A 13,042-nucleotide genomic window follows, 5' to 3' on the forward strand; every position below is an offset into this window, starting at 1 on the left:
ATCATTATAGAGATATATTCCCAAGTTTTAACCATACCTAGGCCCTCACAAAGATCTTATAAATCGAGCGTACATGAGTAAGTTTATACAGTGTGTTTCAAAACAGCATCGACAACGTTTGGGAGGTGATTTCTGACACCAAGATAAGGCGAAAAGTATAGACCAACATGGGTGCACAAGTGCTTCCTTCCGGAGTTACAGGCTGCCGAAAAGATGAAAAAATGAACTTTAAAGGTCCATAGTTCCAATACTATGGGAGCTATCGTAGTCGGGTCAAGACTTTATTTAGGAACTAGTATGTGCCTTATCCAAATATCCATGTTTCAGAATCCTGCGGTACTTCCACAACAATTTTTATAGAGGTAGTTGGTGGGTACTTCAAATTATACGTCCGTAGCCAAACTGCCTCTATAAAAATTGTTAAGTGAGTTCCTTACGATTCTGAAACATGGATTTTTAGATCTTGACCCGACTACGATAGGTCTCAGTTTTGGAACTATGGACCTTTAAAGTTCTTTTTTTTAATGTTTTTGGCAGCCTCTAACTTCGAAAGGAAGCATTTGTGCACCCAGGTTGGTCTATACTTTTCGTCTTATCTTGATGTCAGGAATCACCTCCCAAACGTTGTCGCTGTTGTTTTGAAACATCCTATATATAGGTACATATAACGTTTATGAACTTCATTCTTTAATTGACAATATGGATATGCACAAGATGAGACTTAAGACTATTTTGTCTCATCTCGAGAAGTTCTAATGAGACGAGACAAACATAATACAAGGTAAAATATATAATGAAAAAAAGAAAATAAAGTGTGGGAAATTGGCAACCTTTGATCATTATAGACGTGTTAGACAAGAAATTGTTAGTAAGTATTTTCTGACACAACATTCTTTTGTATCTATTTATGTGTGATTTGGAATAAGTAAGGGGAGCAGAACCCACATATTTAAAAAAAAAATTCTTCGGTATATTTGTATATATTTAAACCAAAGATGCAGATATAGAAGTGTAGGTATAGGATCTAGGGGAGTTAGTATGATGTACTTGAATGCTTTCTGATTTGAAAAATCTTGACAGGGTAAAAGGGCCTATCACAGGGCGCAAAATTTCCGGTCGCCAGGTCTCCATTGGCGACTAGAAATTTAGAGCTGGCGACCAGTGTTCAGTAGGAATGGTTTCGGCGTAAAGTCTCAGGATTGCACAGTTTGTTTCGCACGAAAATAATTGTCTCTGAGTGAGAGAAAACACCGAACGTGAAGTCTTCACAACGGACATGGAAAGTGAATCTTCACAACGTTGTAATTCGCCCCTCCTTTGCCACTCTCAAGGAAATAGGGCAGAATATAAACTTTTGTTGTCTTCATTGACTTTGAATCAGACACTGAGAAAGATTCAATGTTTCTTTCAGGAAAATGTTTCAAGGGACATGTTTGGTATTTGGAGGGACACTGCTGGTACTATTCTATTTATTATTGCATATATATAAAGACATCTTATTTATAAACATATAGTAGACAATATTATAGATATATTATTTTGATCTCCTCCGGGGGCACTCTCAGAGCTTCGGGGGGGGGGGCAGTGCCGTCCTAAAAAAGTCTGGAAGGAACACTGAAAATATTTACAGTTGAAAACTTCATTACGAGATTCCCAAATTTGCTTCCAATTGTCACATTTTATCCAATTAGTTTTACCTGTGAATACTGCTTCATGTTAGCGAGGCTTTAGCAGTCTGAACAGAGTTAAGACTGCCTACAGAAATTCACTGAAGACTGACGCACTGGATGGTTTACTGACAATTTTCATCAATGGTCTTTCACTTAAGGACTCTGATCCGAAAACTGCAATGGGCAGCTGGTACTTCAGTGCAGAGAGAGCGTTACACAAACGTGAAGTCTTAACGTAAGATTTTGTTTTTAAACATGTATATGAATTGTATAATTCAAAATTGATTATCCTGAATCTAATTGTCTGGTTTTGAAATTTTATGCCCTGATGTAATTTATTTCTTTGTCAAACCAAAGGCCGTTTAGAGAGGAAGGGGGAAATTCTCATAATTTGTATGTGAGAGATACTGGCGACCATCAGTTTTGGATTGGCGAGTGCGTCTGACTTGAAAATTTTGCGCCCTGACAGACTTTTGCCAAGATGTGAACAGACTTTGACGAACATAGCTGAAATTTAGCTTAAATGCAGAAGAGACTAGATTATATATTCCGGAAGCAAATTGTTCTAAAATGGATGGAACATAGTCAAAATGAAAGCACGAAACATTAACGTTAATGTCAATGGAAAAACGATGAAAAACAAATAATTCCTCCACTTATTTCTAAATCCTAAAGAGGGAGATGGCTGAAATTCAGCTTAGATATAGCAGCGACTATTTAGATTTTATATTCCAGAAGTAAATTGTCCTAAAATAGATCGAACATTATCAAAACGCACGAAATATTAACATTAATGTCAATGGAAAAACGATGAAAAACAAATAATTCCTCCACTTATTTCTAAATCCTAAAGAGGGAGGTGGCTGAAATTCAGCTCAAATGTAAAGAGACAATGTACGAGGGGGGCTGGAAAATTCATGAAATCACCAAGAAGGAATAAAAATTGAAACATATCATTGTAGTTATTAGAAAGGTCGTATATTGTGAACCTCTCATCCCGTATATGATCATTTTATCATTGTTATTTCCTTTGTTACAGGTTCTGTAAGATATGGTGGAGGATCTAAGGAAATTCGAGAAGAATGAGCTTCGCAGTGTCATCAAGTTTTTTGTGCTGCAAAACAAATCCTCTATGGAAATTCATAACAGTTTGCAGGATACTTTGGGAGAACACGCTCCTGGATATACAAGATTAGCGAAGTGGGTGAGGCGTTTTAAGACTGGTCATCGTGAGAATGATGATGAACCTCGCTCAGGCAGACCTTCAAGTGCACTGACCACAGAAAACATCGGCAAAGTGCATGATATGATCATGGAGGATAGGTGCATATCGATCAAAAACATTGCTGCGTGTGTGAGGATATCGCGTGAGCGTGTGGGTGTCATAATAGCAGAATATTTGGACATGCTGAAGGTCAGTGCCAAATGGATCCTAAAATGTTTGAATGCTGACCAGAAGAGAATACGGGTGTAGATGTCACAGGAAATGTTGCCAAAGTTTTAAAACCCTGCTTAGTTCTTGCGCAGTCTGGTGACATACAGGTAAGATGAAACATGGCTGTACTACTATGACCCGGAGACTAAACAGCAATCCATGGAGTGGCGCCACAGTGGATCTCCTCGACCGAAAAGGGGTTCCAAAGCCAAAGATCAGTTGGGAAGGTGCTTGCTTCGATGTTTTGGGATAAGGACAATGTCATCCTTATCAAATATCTTAAAAAGGCTGAAACCATCAATGCTGGGGTTTATTCCAACTATTTGATTAAGCTGAAGGAGGCTCTGAAGAAAAAACGTCGGGGAAAAGTGAGCAGTCGTGTTTAGTTTCTCCAGGACAATGCACCCTCCCACAAGGCTCGCCAAAGCATGCAATTGCTGATGGATCTAGGCTTCAACTGTGTACCTCACCCACCCTACTCACCTGATCTGGCCCCCTCCAACTATCACCTCTTCCCACATCTCAAAGGCAAACATTTTCCATCCGATGAGACATTCATTGCAGGGGTGGAGGGCTTGTTTGCACAGCAGAACAATGCAACATCGTTGTGAAAAGTGTATTGAGCTTCTGAGAGAATACGTTGAATAGTGTATTAAAATGGTTCTTCCAGGTAAATTTCTTCTTAGTGATTTCATGAACTTTCTAGCCTTTCCTCGTAGATTCTATATTCCAAATGCAAATTGTCCTAAAATGGACAGAACATAGTAAAAAATCACGAAACATGAACATTAACGTTAATGAAAAACCATGAATAATTGAAGTCGTCCATATATATATATATATCATATCATATCATATATTACTTACTTACTGGTCGGCGCTACAGCCCTTGAAGGGCCTTGGCCTCCCTAACCACTCTCCTCCATTCTTCTCGATTCTCTGCCTTTCTTCTCCAGCCTCTAATTCCTAATTTCTTTACATCCTCTTCTATGTCGTCTATCCATTTTTTTTCTGGGCCTGCCTCTTCTCTTTCGACCGTCTGGTTTCCCTACAAACACTTTCTTAGCAGTTCTACTTTCCTGCATGCGCTGTACATGTCCTGCCCATCTTAGTCTTCCTTGTTTGATTCGCGCAATTATATTTGGTTGGTCGTATAGTTCTTGCAATTCTAAATTCGTTCTAATGCGCCATGCGTTATTCTCCCTTATTGGTCCATATATTTTTCTCAGGATTTTTCTTTCCCATCTTGCTAGCCATTCCTCCTCTCTCGTGTTTATTACCCAACTTTCCAAACATACATAACTATTGGTTTTAGTATGGTATTGTACAGGCTTAACTTTGTTTTTCTGCTGACGTTTCTAGATTTGAATACGTTCTGTAATGCATAATAGCATTTATTTCCGTTTCTTATTCTTTCCTGTATCTCCTCTGCTGTTTTATTGTCTTCGGTGATTGTTGTGCCCAGGTACCTAAACTTTCTTGTTCGTTCTATTGTATGGTCATCCATATTTAAATCTCCTTCCTGATTGGTCCTTTTGGAATCCTCGAGTTTCATATATTTTGTTTTGTTTGCATTTATTTCTAGACCTATTTCCCTTGCTTTATTTTTCATTACTTTGTAATTCTCTTCTAGTGTGTGTGCGTTCCGGGCTAGGATTGCTATATCGTCTGCATATGCTAGAATTTGAGCCGTTCTATTTAAAATGGTTCCTCCTGGGTTAATACGGAGCTGTCGTATTACTTTTTCCAGCGCTATGTTAAAAAGTATTGTTGAAATTACATCGCCTTGTCTTAATCCCCTCTTAACTTCAAATTCTTCAGTCAAGTCTTGTTCTATTCTTACTTTACATTTTATAGATTTTAAGGTCATTTTGGTTAGACTGACTAGTTTCTTTGGGATTCCAAATTCTTCCATTATTTCGAACATCTTATTTCTGTACAGACTATCATATGCTTGCTTAAAATCTACATACATCTGGTACAATGGCTTGTCATACTCGTAGAATTTCTCTAGTATTTGACGTAATGTAAATATTTGGTCAGTTGTTGAACGTTGGTTTCTGAATCCTGCCTGATAATCTCCTATTATGTTTTCACCCCAGTGTTCTAGTCTTGTCGCTAGTATCTTGCTAAATACTTTAATGCTACATTTAATAACGTTATTCCTCTATAACTTCCACAGTCTGCCTTATCTCCTTTCTTATGTATGGGGTGTATTATCCCCATATACCACCCCTCAGACATTTTCTCTTTTTCTCACACCTCCCTTATTAATTCAGGCAATGTTCTTGCGATGACTTTCCCACCTCCCTTCAGTAGTTCTGATTCTATTCCATCTTCTCCCGGCGCTTTGTTATTTTTTAACCTTAGTATTTCTTTTTGTACCTCTTCCAGTGATGGGGATATGGCTTTTTCTAAGTTTTCCCGAGGCGATTTTTCTTTACTTATTTCTCCCTTTTCTTCCAGTTCTTCCCTTTCTCCATTTAACAGTTCGCCGAAGTATTCTTTCCACCTGTCTAATGCCTTCTTTTTGTCTCCTATTAGGTTACCTCGCTTATCTTTGTAGAACACTGCTCTTGGCTGGAATCCTTTCTTTATTTCCCTTGTTCTTGCATAAAAGTTTCTGATTTCCTTTCTCTCGTTCATTTTCTCTAATTCTTCTATCCTTTTCTTCTCATATTCTCTCTTCTTCCTTCTACATAGTTTGTTTGCTATTGTTCTTTTCTTCTTGTATTCATTAATAGTTTGTCTTGTCCGCCTCTGTATCATTCTATTTCTGGCTTCGTTTCTTTCCTTAATCACTGCTTCACATTCTTCATCAAACCATTCCGTTCTCTTCTCCCGTTTCTTCTTCCCTAAGGTTTCATCAGCTACGTTGTTGATGCTGCATTTCAGCATGTTCCATTTCATATCTAAGCTACTTTCTTTCCACTTTTCCCTTTCTAGATCTAGCTGTTCCTCTAACTTTCTCTTATATTTATCCAGCAATCCTTTATATTTCATTCCTTGTATGTTGTGTCTTTCCTGCCTTTCTCCTTTTATGTTTTTCATTGTATCTACTTTTTGTCTATATGTAGCCCTAACTAGGAAGTGATCCGTATCCCCATCTGCTCCTCTACAGCTGCTTACTTTCATTATGTCTGGTGCATGTCGTTTATCTATTATGATGTGGTCTATTTGGCTCTTTGTGTTTCCATCCGGAGAAGTCCATGTTCCTTTATGTATATATTTCATAGGTTGCCAAGTGCTTTTTACGATCATGTTCTTCTCAATGGCAAAATCTATTAATCTCTGTCCATTATCCTTGCTGTTTTCATGTAGACTTTCCTTTCCTACCGTGCTTCTGTAAATCTCTTCTTTACCTACTTGCGCATTTAGGTCTCCTAGTATTATTTTAATATCATGTCTTTGAACTTTGCTTATTTCTTCTTCTTATTTTGTATAGAATTCTTCTTTTTCGTCCGTACTTGCTTCTTCTGTTGGCGCGTACACACTGAATATTGTCGTATTGAAAAATTTTCCTCTTATTCTTAGACTACACATTCTGTCGTTGATTGGTGAGAATTTAATGACTTGTGGTTGAAGCGACTTTTGTAGCAAAAACCCTGTGCCTTTGGTGTTCGTATTTCCTCCACTGTACATCAGTATATGATTCCCGGTTCTAATTATTCCATTTTCTTGCATTCGTACTTCCTGTAATGCAGTTATGTTCACTCAGTATTTATCCAGCTCTTCTCTTATTACTTTGAGTTTTCCGGGTTTGTTTAAGGTTCTAATGTTCCATGTGGCTAGTATTATATCCTTTTTCCTTCTCATTATCCTCTTCCTCTTCAGTTCCGATTCCAAATTTCCATTCCAATTCCGAGGCTGGGTTAGGGAATCCGCAACAATATTCTTTTTACGAGATAAGGTTGTTAGCCTTACGCTCAACCCCCAACCTGGAGGACCAGGATTTTCTGTCAGGGTTTTCTCCCTTAGCCGTATTGTCCGCGACTGCTTATTCGTCAGGTCATTCCTGCTTATTTCGCAGCTAACCCCCATATCTGAGGGCCTTTCCACTATCCGCAACCCGTGGATACGCCCGTTCGCATCCGACATGCGTGGACCTTTTTGGTCCCGGGTCATATCATATATATATATATATATATATCAAAAACTATAATGAGGTAACAAATTGAAAGCTTGTTGCTAAGACATAATGAAGAGCTTAAAAACGATGTTTAGTACATAAGGTAAATATGAATAGAACACTGCCAAAAGTAAAGTTGTTTGAGTAAAATCAATCATAATGACAAAGTATATGGATCGTCTGCAAATTACCCAGGGCACCCACTCGGAAGTGCTTGAAATATCTCACATCTGGATTTGAAATCTCCAGACTCAATTTAGCACGCAATGTGACTTCTGATCTGATTAAGTGACACTGTTTGGTCCTTATGGCAAACTAGATAGGCCCTTTGGATCAAAAGCAATTTCACAGACATCACCCCGTGAATATACGGTTCTTACAAATCGGTAAATGAACTCCTCATTTATACATAATAAACCTATTGGCATTGAAAGCAGCACTACTACTTACTCATTTCAACATTATTGAGCTGGTATACGAACAACAATTAGTATTTAGCGGAATTGTGTACCATTTCTCTGAGCACTCTCTCCCCAGTATCAACAAATATATTATTCACTCAATAGTAGTTCAAATTTAACTCTGGGGTCTGCAAATGAAGCAAAATTGGTCGGGTACGTTCTGAAACTTTGAAGGCCAGGTTTTCCTTTAACACCATATTTTATGCGCAAGTTGGTTTAGAGTACAGAGGTATATCCTCTCTCGCAACGCGTCAAATGGTGCATTCAATCCCAATGTGGAGTGATACTGTAGAATTCTCAGAAGCGAATGGATATCAAAATGACACTAGAAACGAGAATGTATTGTTTGAATATCTTACACCAGTCCCTATTGTATTCATACCAACTTCTGCATTGACGTGAAGGTGACAGAGGAGACATTTCTGACTCGACATGAAATTACTCTCTAAAGAGACCAGCGGGGTCTGAAGCGACTTCTGTTTTTTCTCAGAAGAAGATCCTACGTGATTTAAATGTCAAAAGGGTCAAGTAAGCTAGGCCTACAGAAAATGTATATGCAAATGCTTCAGGTGAAAATCAATGTAACCATACAAATTCATTTCCTACATACAAAGATAACTATTGAGGAATCTGCGGTGGACATTATTACAAACGTACGGGACTTGTCTACAGTCAGTGGATCAAGTGCATTCCTTGTCACATGTGGCTCCATGAACTATGTACCATATCTGCCCTAAATGCCATTCCCTGCCTAAAAAGAGTAAGAACATGGACATTTAGTTCATTACATTCAATTGATTGTCATATCGAGACTGTTTGATGTTATTGATACGTTTTCAGAGCCAAAGGTTACATAGGTTACTGTACGAGTATTGAAGCTTCGTTTCTTAGTTTTAATTTTGTGTTGTAGGTCTACTACTTACGACAAACATGATGTAACCCGAATGGAGGCCCATTGTCACCATTAGAATGGAGACGAAACTATCTTCTTTATTTTGTGTTTTCACTTGTATTTTATTGTCCTGTATGTTCCAATGGTAGTTTCCACATTTTATAATTAAAACTACTTTACGTATTAAAGTTGGGATTAAAAAACAAAGGTAATGTATTCACTACCGGCATGGGACTGAACTACCCTTTCCACTTTTATTTTCAGTTATATTTGTTTATTACTACTCTGCATTATCAAATTATGTTTTGAAAAGCAAACTTATCTTTCACCATTAGAATGAAGATAAACAACTTGTTCATTATATGTCTTCAATACTTGTATTTACAATTTTATATTTCCTAAGCCTATCATTGCCCCAAGAAGTAGCTGTAACTTCATGTTTTATAAGCTAGTATTTTTTAAAACTTATACCGCAATATAATTTCATGTATCTCGTATGATATACTCTCGAACCCAAGAATGTTTTGTTGAAAAAGCCCCAAACATGGGGAAATACTACAATATATATGTCCCATATCTGCCAATGATATATAATTCATTGGTCAAACATGGTTTTTAGGGAATTAATACAGTAATACAGAATTCTTTTTTCAGAAACAATGTTCCGGAGGGCACACTTAGTATTCCGGGGGGGGGGGCACTGCTGGTACTGTTCTATTTATTATTGTATTATAGACGTATTATTTTGGTCTTCTTCCGGGGGGCACTCTCAGAGCTTCGGGGGGCAGTGCTCCCCAAAAAACATGTCTGGAAGCAAAACTGGTAATAAAAATGGGACATTGTTTTGATGTATATATGACCTGACTAAGCTTGTCCATTCAACAGGGGCGTCATTTCAGACTTCGCTTGAAGGAGGCAAGAGCACCACCGACATAAGACTTTCACGTTTTGTACTAGTATATCAGTAGACAATCGATTAAAGTATATGTATTCTCAAACTGTTAGGGGGTAATTGCTCCTCCTTCCCCCCTAAATGACGCCCCTGCCATTCAATCGCCAGTTGCAACGAACTTTGGGTCAAAAGTTTAGTACACGACGTTACTCAACCCGTTCTGGACAGTGTTGAGTGTGATCAATGAAATAGTTTTGACAAAATTTTGGTTTATTTTAGAGTGATAATGAAATTGTTGTTGTTGATTTTAGTTTAGCGTCCCTTTCAGCAGCGAGGCTATATGAGACGTGGACCTACTGATTAACGTGGAATCCGAACCACATGAGCTCCCTCCGAGAGTGATAATGAAATATAACAAACCAAACAAAGCGTAAAATGTTACAATAATACTTTTTTTAATTGATTCTTTTTCTTGATTCTTGATTCTTGATTTTCTTTGATTCTTTTTTAATTGATTTTTAGTTGATTCTTTTTCTTTTGCGATCCCTCTGAGTTCTGCGGCCCTAGACAGTTAGTTTGTCTTGTTTGTCTAGTCGAAAATCCGACGCTGATAACTACCCAGTCATTAAATATAAATTTATGTAAACATAAATGTTATTTATTTCCCAGATTATTTTATTTTTTTAAATATGCTATTTGCCATTTTTTTAAAGGAATATTCAAACTGAACTTATACCCAAGTAAACGACATCTAATTGTAATTTAAATAAAGTGTAACTCGTATTTCTACCTTAGCCATAGTTTGAGTTATATGAAACAGTCTACAATTTTGCCAGAAAAGGAAAACTTTATAAATCACAGATGTTTATAAAATACATTATTGTGCCAAGTCAATGGTAGTCGAATTACGAAAGAGCACTTATTTTAACATGTAGAATATGTTGCTTCTTATGCATTGTTATGGTTACCGCAAAAGTTCTATCCACGGACGGTAGATGGAGTATAAAAATAATGACGTTTACTGCCATCTATACATTTTCTCGGGGACTACTTGGATGTATGTTTTACCGCTATTCTCCAAATCTCTTTTTAACGTAGATAAGACGGGAACTTGGGGGTATGTAAATCTAAGACAGGACTAATCGCACTTTTAATCCCGAGTTTAGGTACAGTATTACATTAAAAATGGACCATGGTATAATTTCTTAGGTAAAGACACCCCATGAATGAGGTCCTGATTCTTATTCAATCGAAATGCCATTTATTAATGAATAATTACTAGTTTTGAAAAGAGAACAGCAGACATTTTAAACCACGGGCGTCATTAGGGGGGGACACGTCCCCCCAGATTTTAGTCAAGTATATTTCACTACTTTGTATATATAACTTTTGTCGGAAAGAGAATTTTGATTTTGATTCATCTGAAACCCCAGATTTAAAAAGATAACGACGCCAGTGTTTAAACGGTATATCACGTGACTTATATTCCAATTTAAAATTATTACTGAAGTGTCACTTCGTCTGGAAATATGAACCTGTATAGCTAAACGTAAGACACATGTAGATCTCTATGAGTTTCAAGAATATCGGTCAGATCTGTTCGTTTGTTTGTTGATTAGCGTTCAGCGTCCATTTCAGCAGCAAGGCCATAATGATACATGGGTCTACACTTAGCGTAGGATCCGAACCACATGAATCAGATTTGTAATTCTATAACATTGTTAGCGTTAAACAAACGAACAAAGTACAAAAAAAAATACACCAATTGATAGGTTTTCTCAACAAAATTATATGGGGATTGTAAATTCTTATGCGTAGCTTTCGAGAAAATCGAGCAAAACGATTGTTTTGTAAAAAATAGAAATTGCGCTATATGATAACCATGCCACCTATCAAGATGAAACTGATAGTGAAGTGTATATCTAGTCAAATTTTTCATTATGACATTACTATAATTTACCGTTACAGAACACAATTGTACCAAGTAGATTTCTTAGAATCAAACTTATTAAGAACTGTCACATTAGAACGCTGAATCAAAACATTAAAACGAAATGAAACGAAGAGCTCCCTCGTGACTAAGCGGGTAGCGTACGCGCCTTTGGCGTAGGAGACCCAGGTTCGATTCCCGGCTGAGCTCAGGTGGTTCGGGTTCTGTAGGTCCACATCTCAGATAGCCTCCCTGCTAAACGCGACGCTAAAATCAAATCTAATTAAGTGAAATTTATAGTATTAAAAAATCTTTAAATGTCATGTACTATTCCAAAAGAGAAAGTAAGTTAATAAATGTGAATGTTGGAATTTTAAGATTTTTATTGCAAGTGAAAATACTGCACTAAATTGCACAATTCTAGGTAGGTAGCTTGAATAGGTTTCTATTGGATCTCTAACGGCTTATTGAAGGCTGGAACTTGTACTATACGAACATATTTATAGTAAGAAAGGTTATAATGTTTGATTATGAACCATAGTGTATTTAATCTACTATCCATACAGAACCTCAGTATTACGAGTTTGAAAATCAATTTCAATTTGTTTGTGCCAAGGCTGAAATTATACGACTAGGGCAAAGCTAAAGGAAGGTGTTTCTGTTAGTCTGTGCCAACACGTGTGAAAAATCCCATTTCCTGGGATTTTTTGACATTAATTTTTCGAATAAGATAACGAGAATTTTCTTCAAAATTGGAAATATATATGAGATTTTCATATATTTATTTTCTCGACGTCAACAAAATTCTCTATGGGCGGGAAGTAGGCTAATGACGCTTGAAAAAAGTGTGAAATCAGTGCCAATTGTCAAATTTTGTTGTTGGAAAGTGTATGTTAGTGTGAAAGTGATTTATGCAGGAATTTGAGAATCTCAAAAAACAAGCACCAAGGAACGAATATTGTACTCTGGAATTAAAAGGGGAAAAAATCACAAACGGTGGAAAATAAATTACCAAACGACAAACAGCAAATTTCTAAAAGTCCCACACAAAATAGCTGGAGAATGGAATTTTCCTAGTTTCCTTACTACATTCAGTAGAAAATTATTTATTTACAAATGTTTCAGATACAGATCAATGTTCATTTTACACTGAAACAATGTAACAACGTATACAAGAAATAGTAAAAAAGAAAGAAAGATTTTTTAAAAAATAAAAAAATTACAAAATATTTTTATATACATACTGTACATAGAATATGTACCATATTTGCAGAGACTTGAACTTGTTTTTAAAATGGTTTTCAGAGTCAAAAATATCAACATCTGACAATAAACTATTATACAATGATGGCAGCCTGAAGAATAAGGAACGTTGTATAATTGATAATCTGGGCGTTACATATGTAAGTAACGTGATAAAAAAAACGTGACAAAAAATCGTGACAGAAATACTAAATTCTGATAACCAAACGTATTTATTTTCATAAACAATTTCAATAGTTTCTTTAAAGAAAATACCTATTAGAAATTTAGAACATTGGAAGTTACAAATAATTCACTCAAATATTGAAGAAAGTGATAGACTCAATTTTCATATTTTATAAATTTTGAAAATTTTGTAATTAGTATTGCG

The 13,042-nt window shown here is 36.5% G+C and overlaps 2 protein-coding genes across 2 annotated transcripts; one reads left to right on the forward strand and one right to left on the reverse strand.

Annotated features, from left to right (window-relative positions):
* The first annotated feature begins 2,721 nt into the window (after positions 1–2,721).
* LOC145692147 (protein GVQW3-like) lies at positions 2,722–3,144 on the forward strand. Its single transcript, XM_081767447.1, has one exon. It carries the CDS (start codon positions 2,722–2,724, stop codon positions 3,142–3,144), a length of 423 nt encoding a protein of 140 aa, XP_081623573.1.
* A 2,217-nt stretch (positions 3,145–5,361) lies between these two features.
* LOC145692148 (uncharacterized) lies at positions 5,362–6,240 on the reverse strand. Its single transcript, XM_081767448.1, has one exon. It carries the CDS (start codon positions 6,238–6,240, stop codon positions 5,362–5,364), a length of 879 nt encoding a protein of 292 aa, XP_081623574.1.
* Positions 6,241–13,042: the final 6,802 nt, after the last annotated feature.

Source organism: Thermobia domestica, chromosome 8, assembly GCF_964235325.1.
Source record: "Thermobia domestica chromosome 8, izTheDome1.hap1.1, whole genome shotgun sequence".
NCBI lineage: Eukaryota > Metazoa > Arthropoda > Insecta > Zygentoma > Lepismatidae > Thermobia > Thermobia domestica.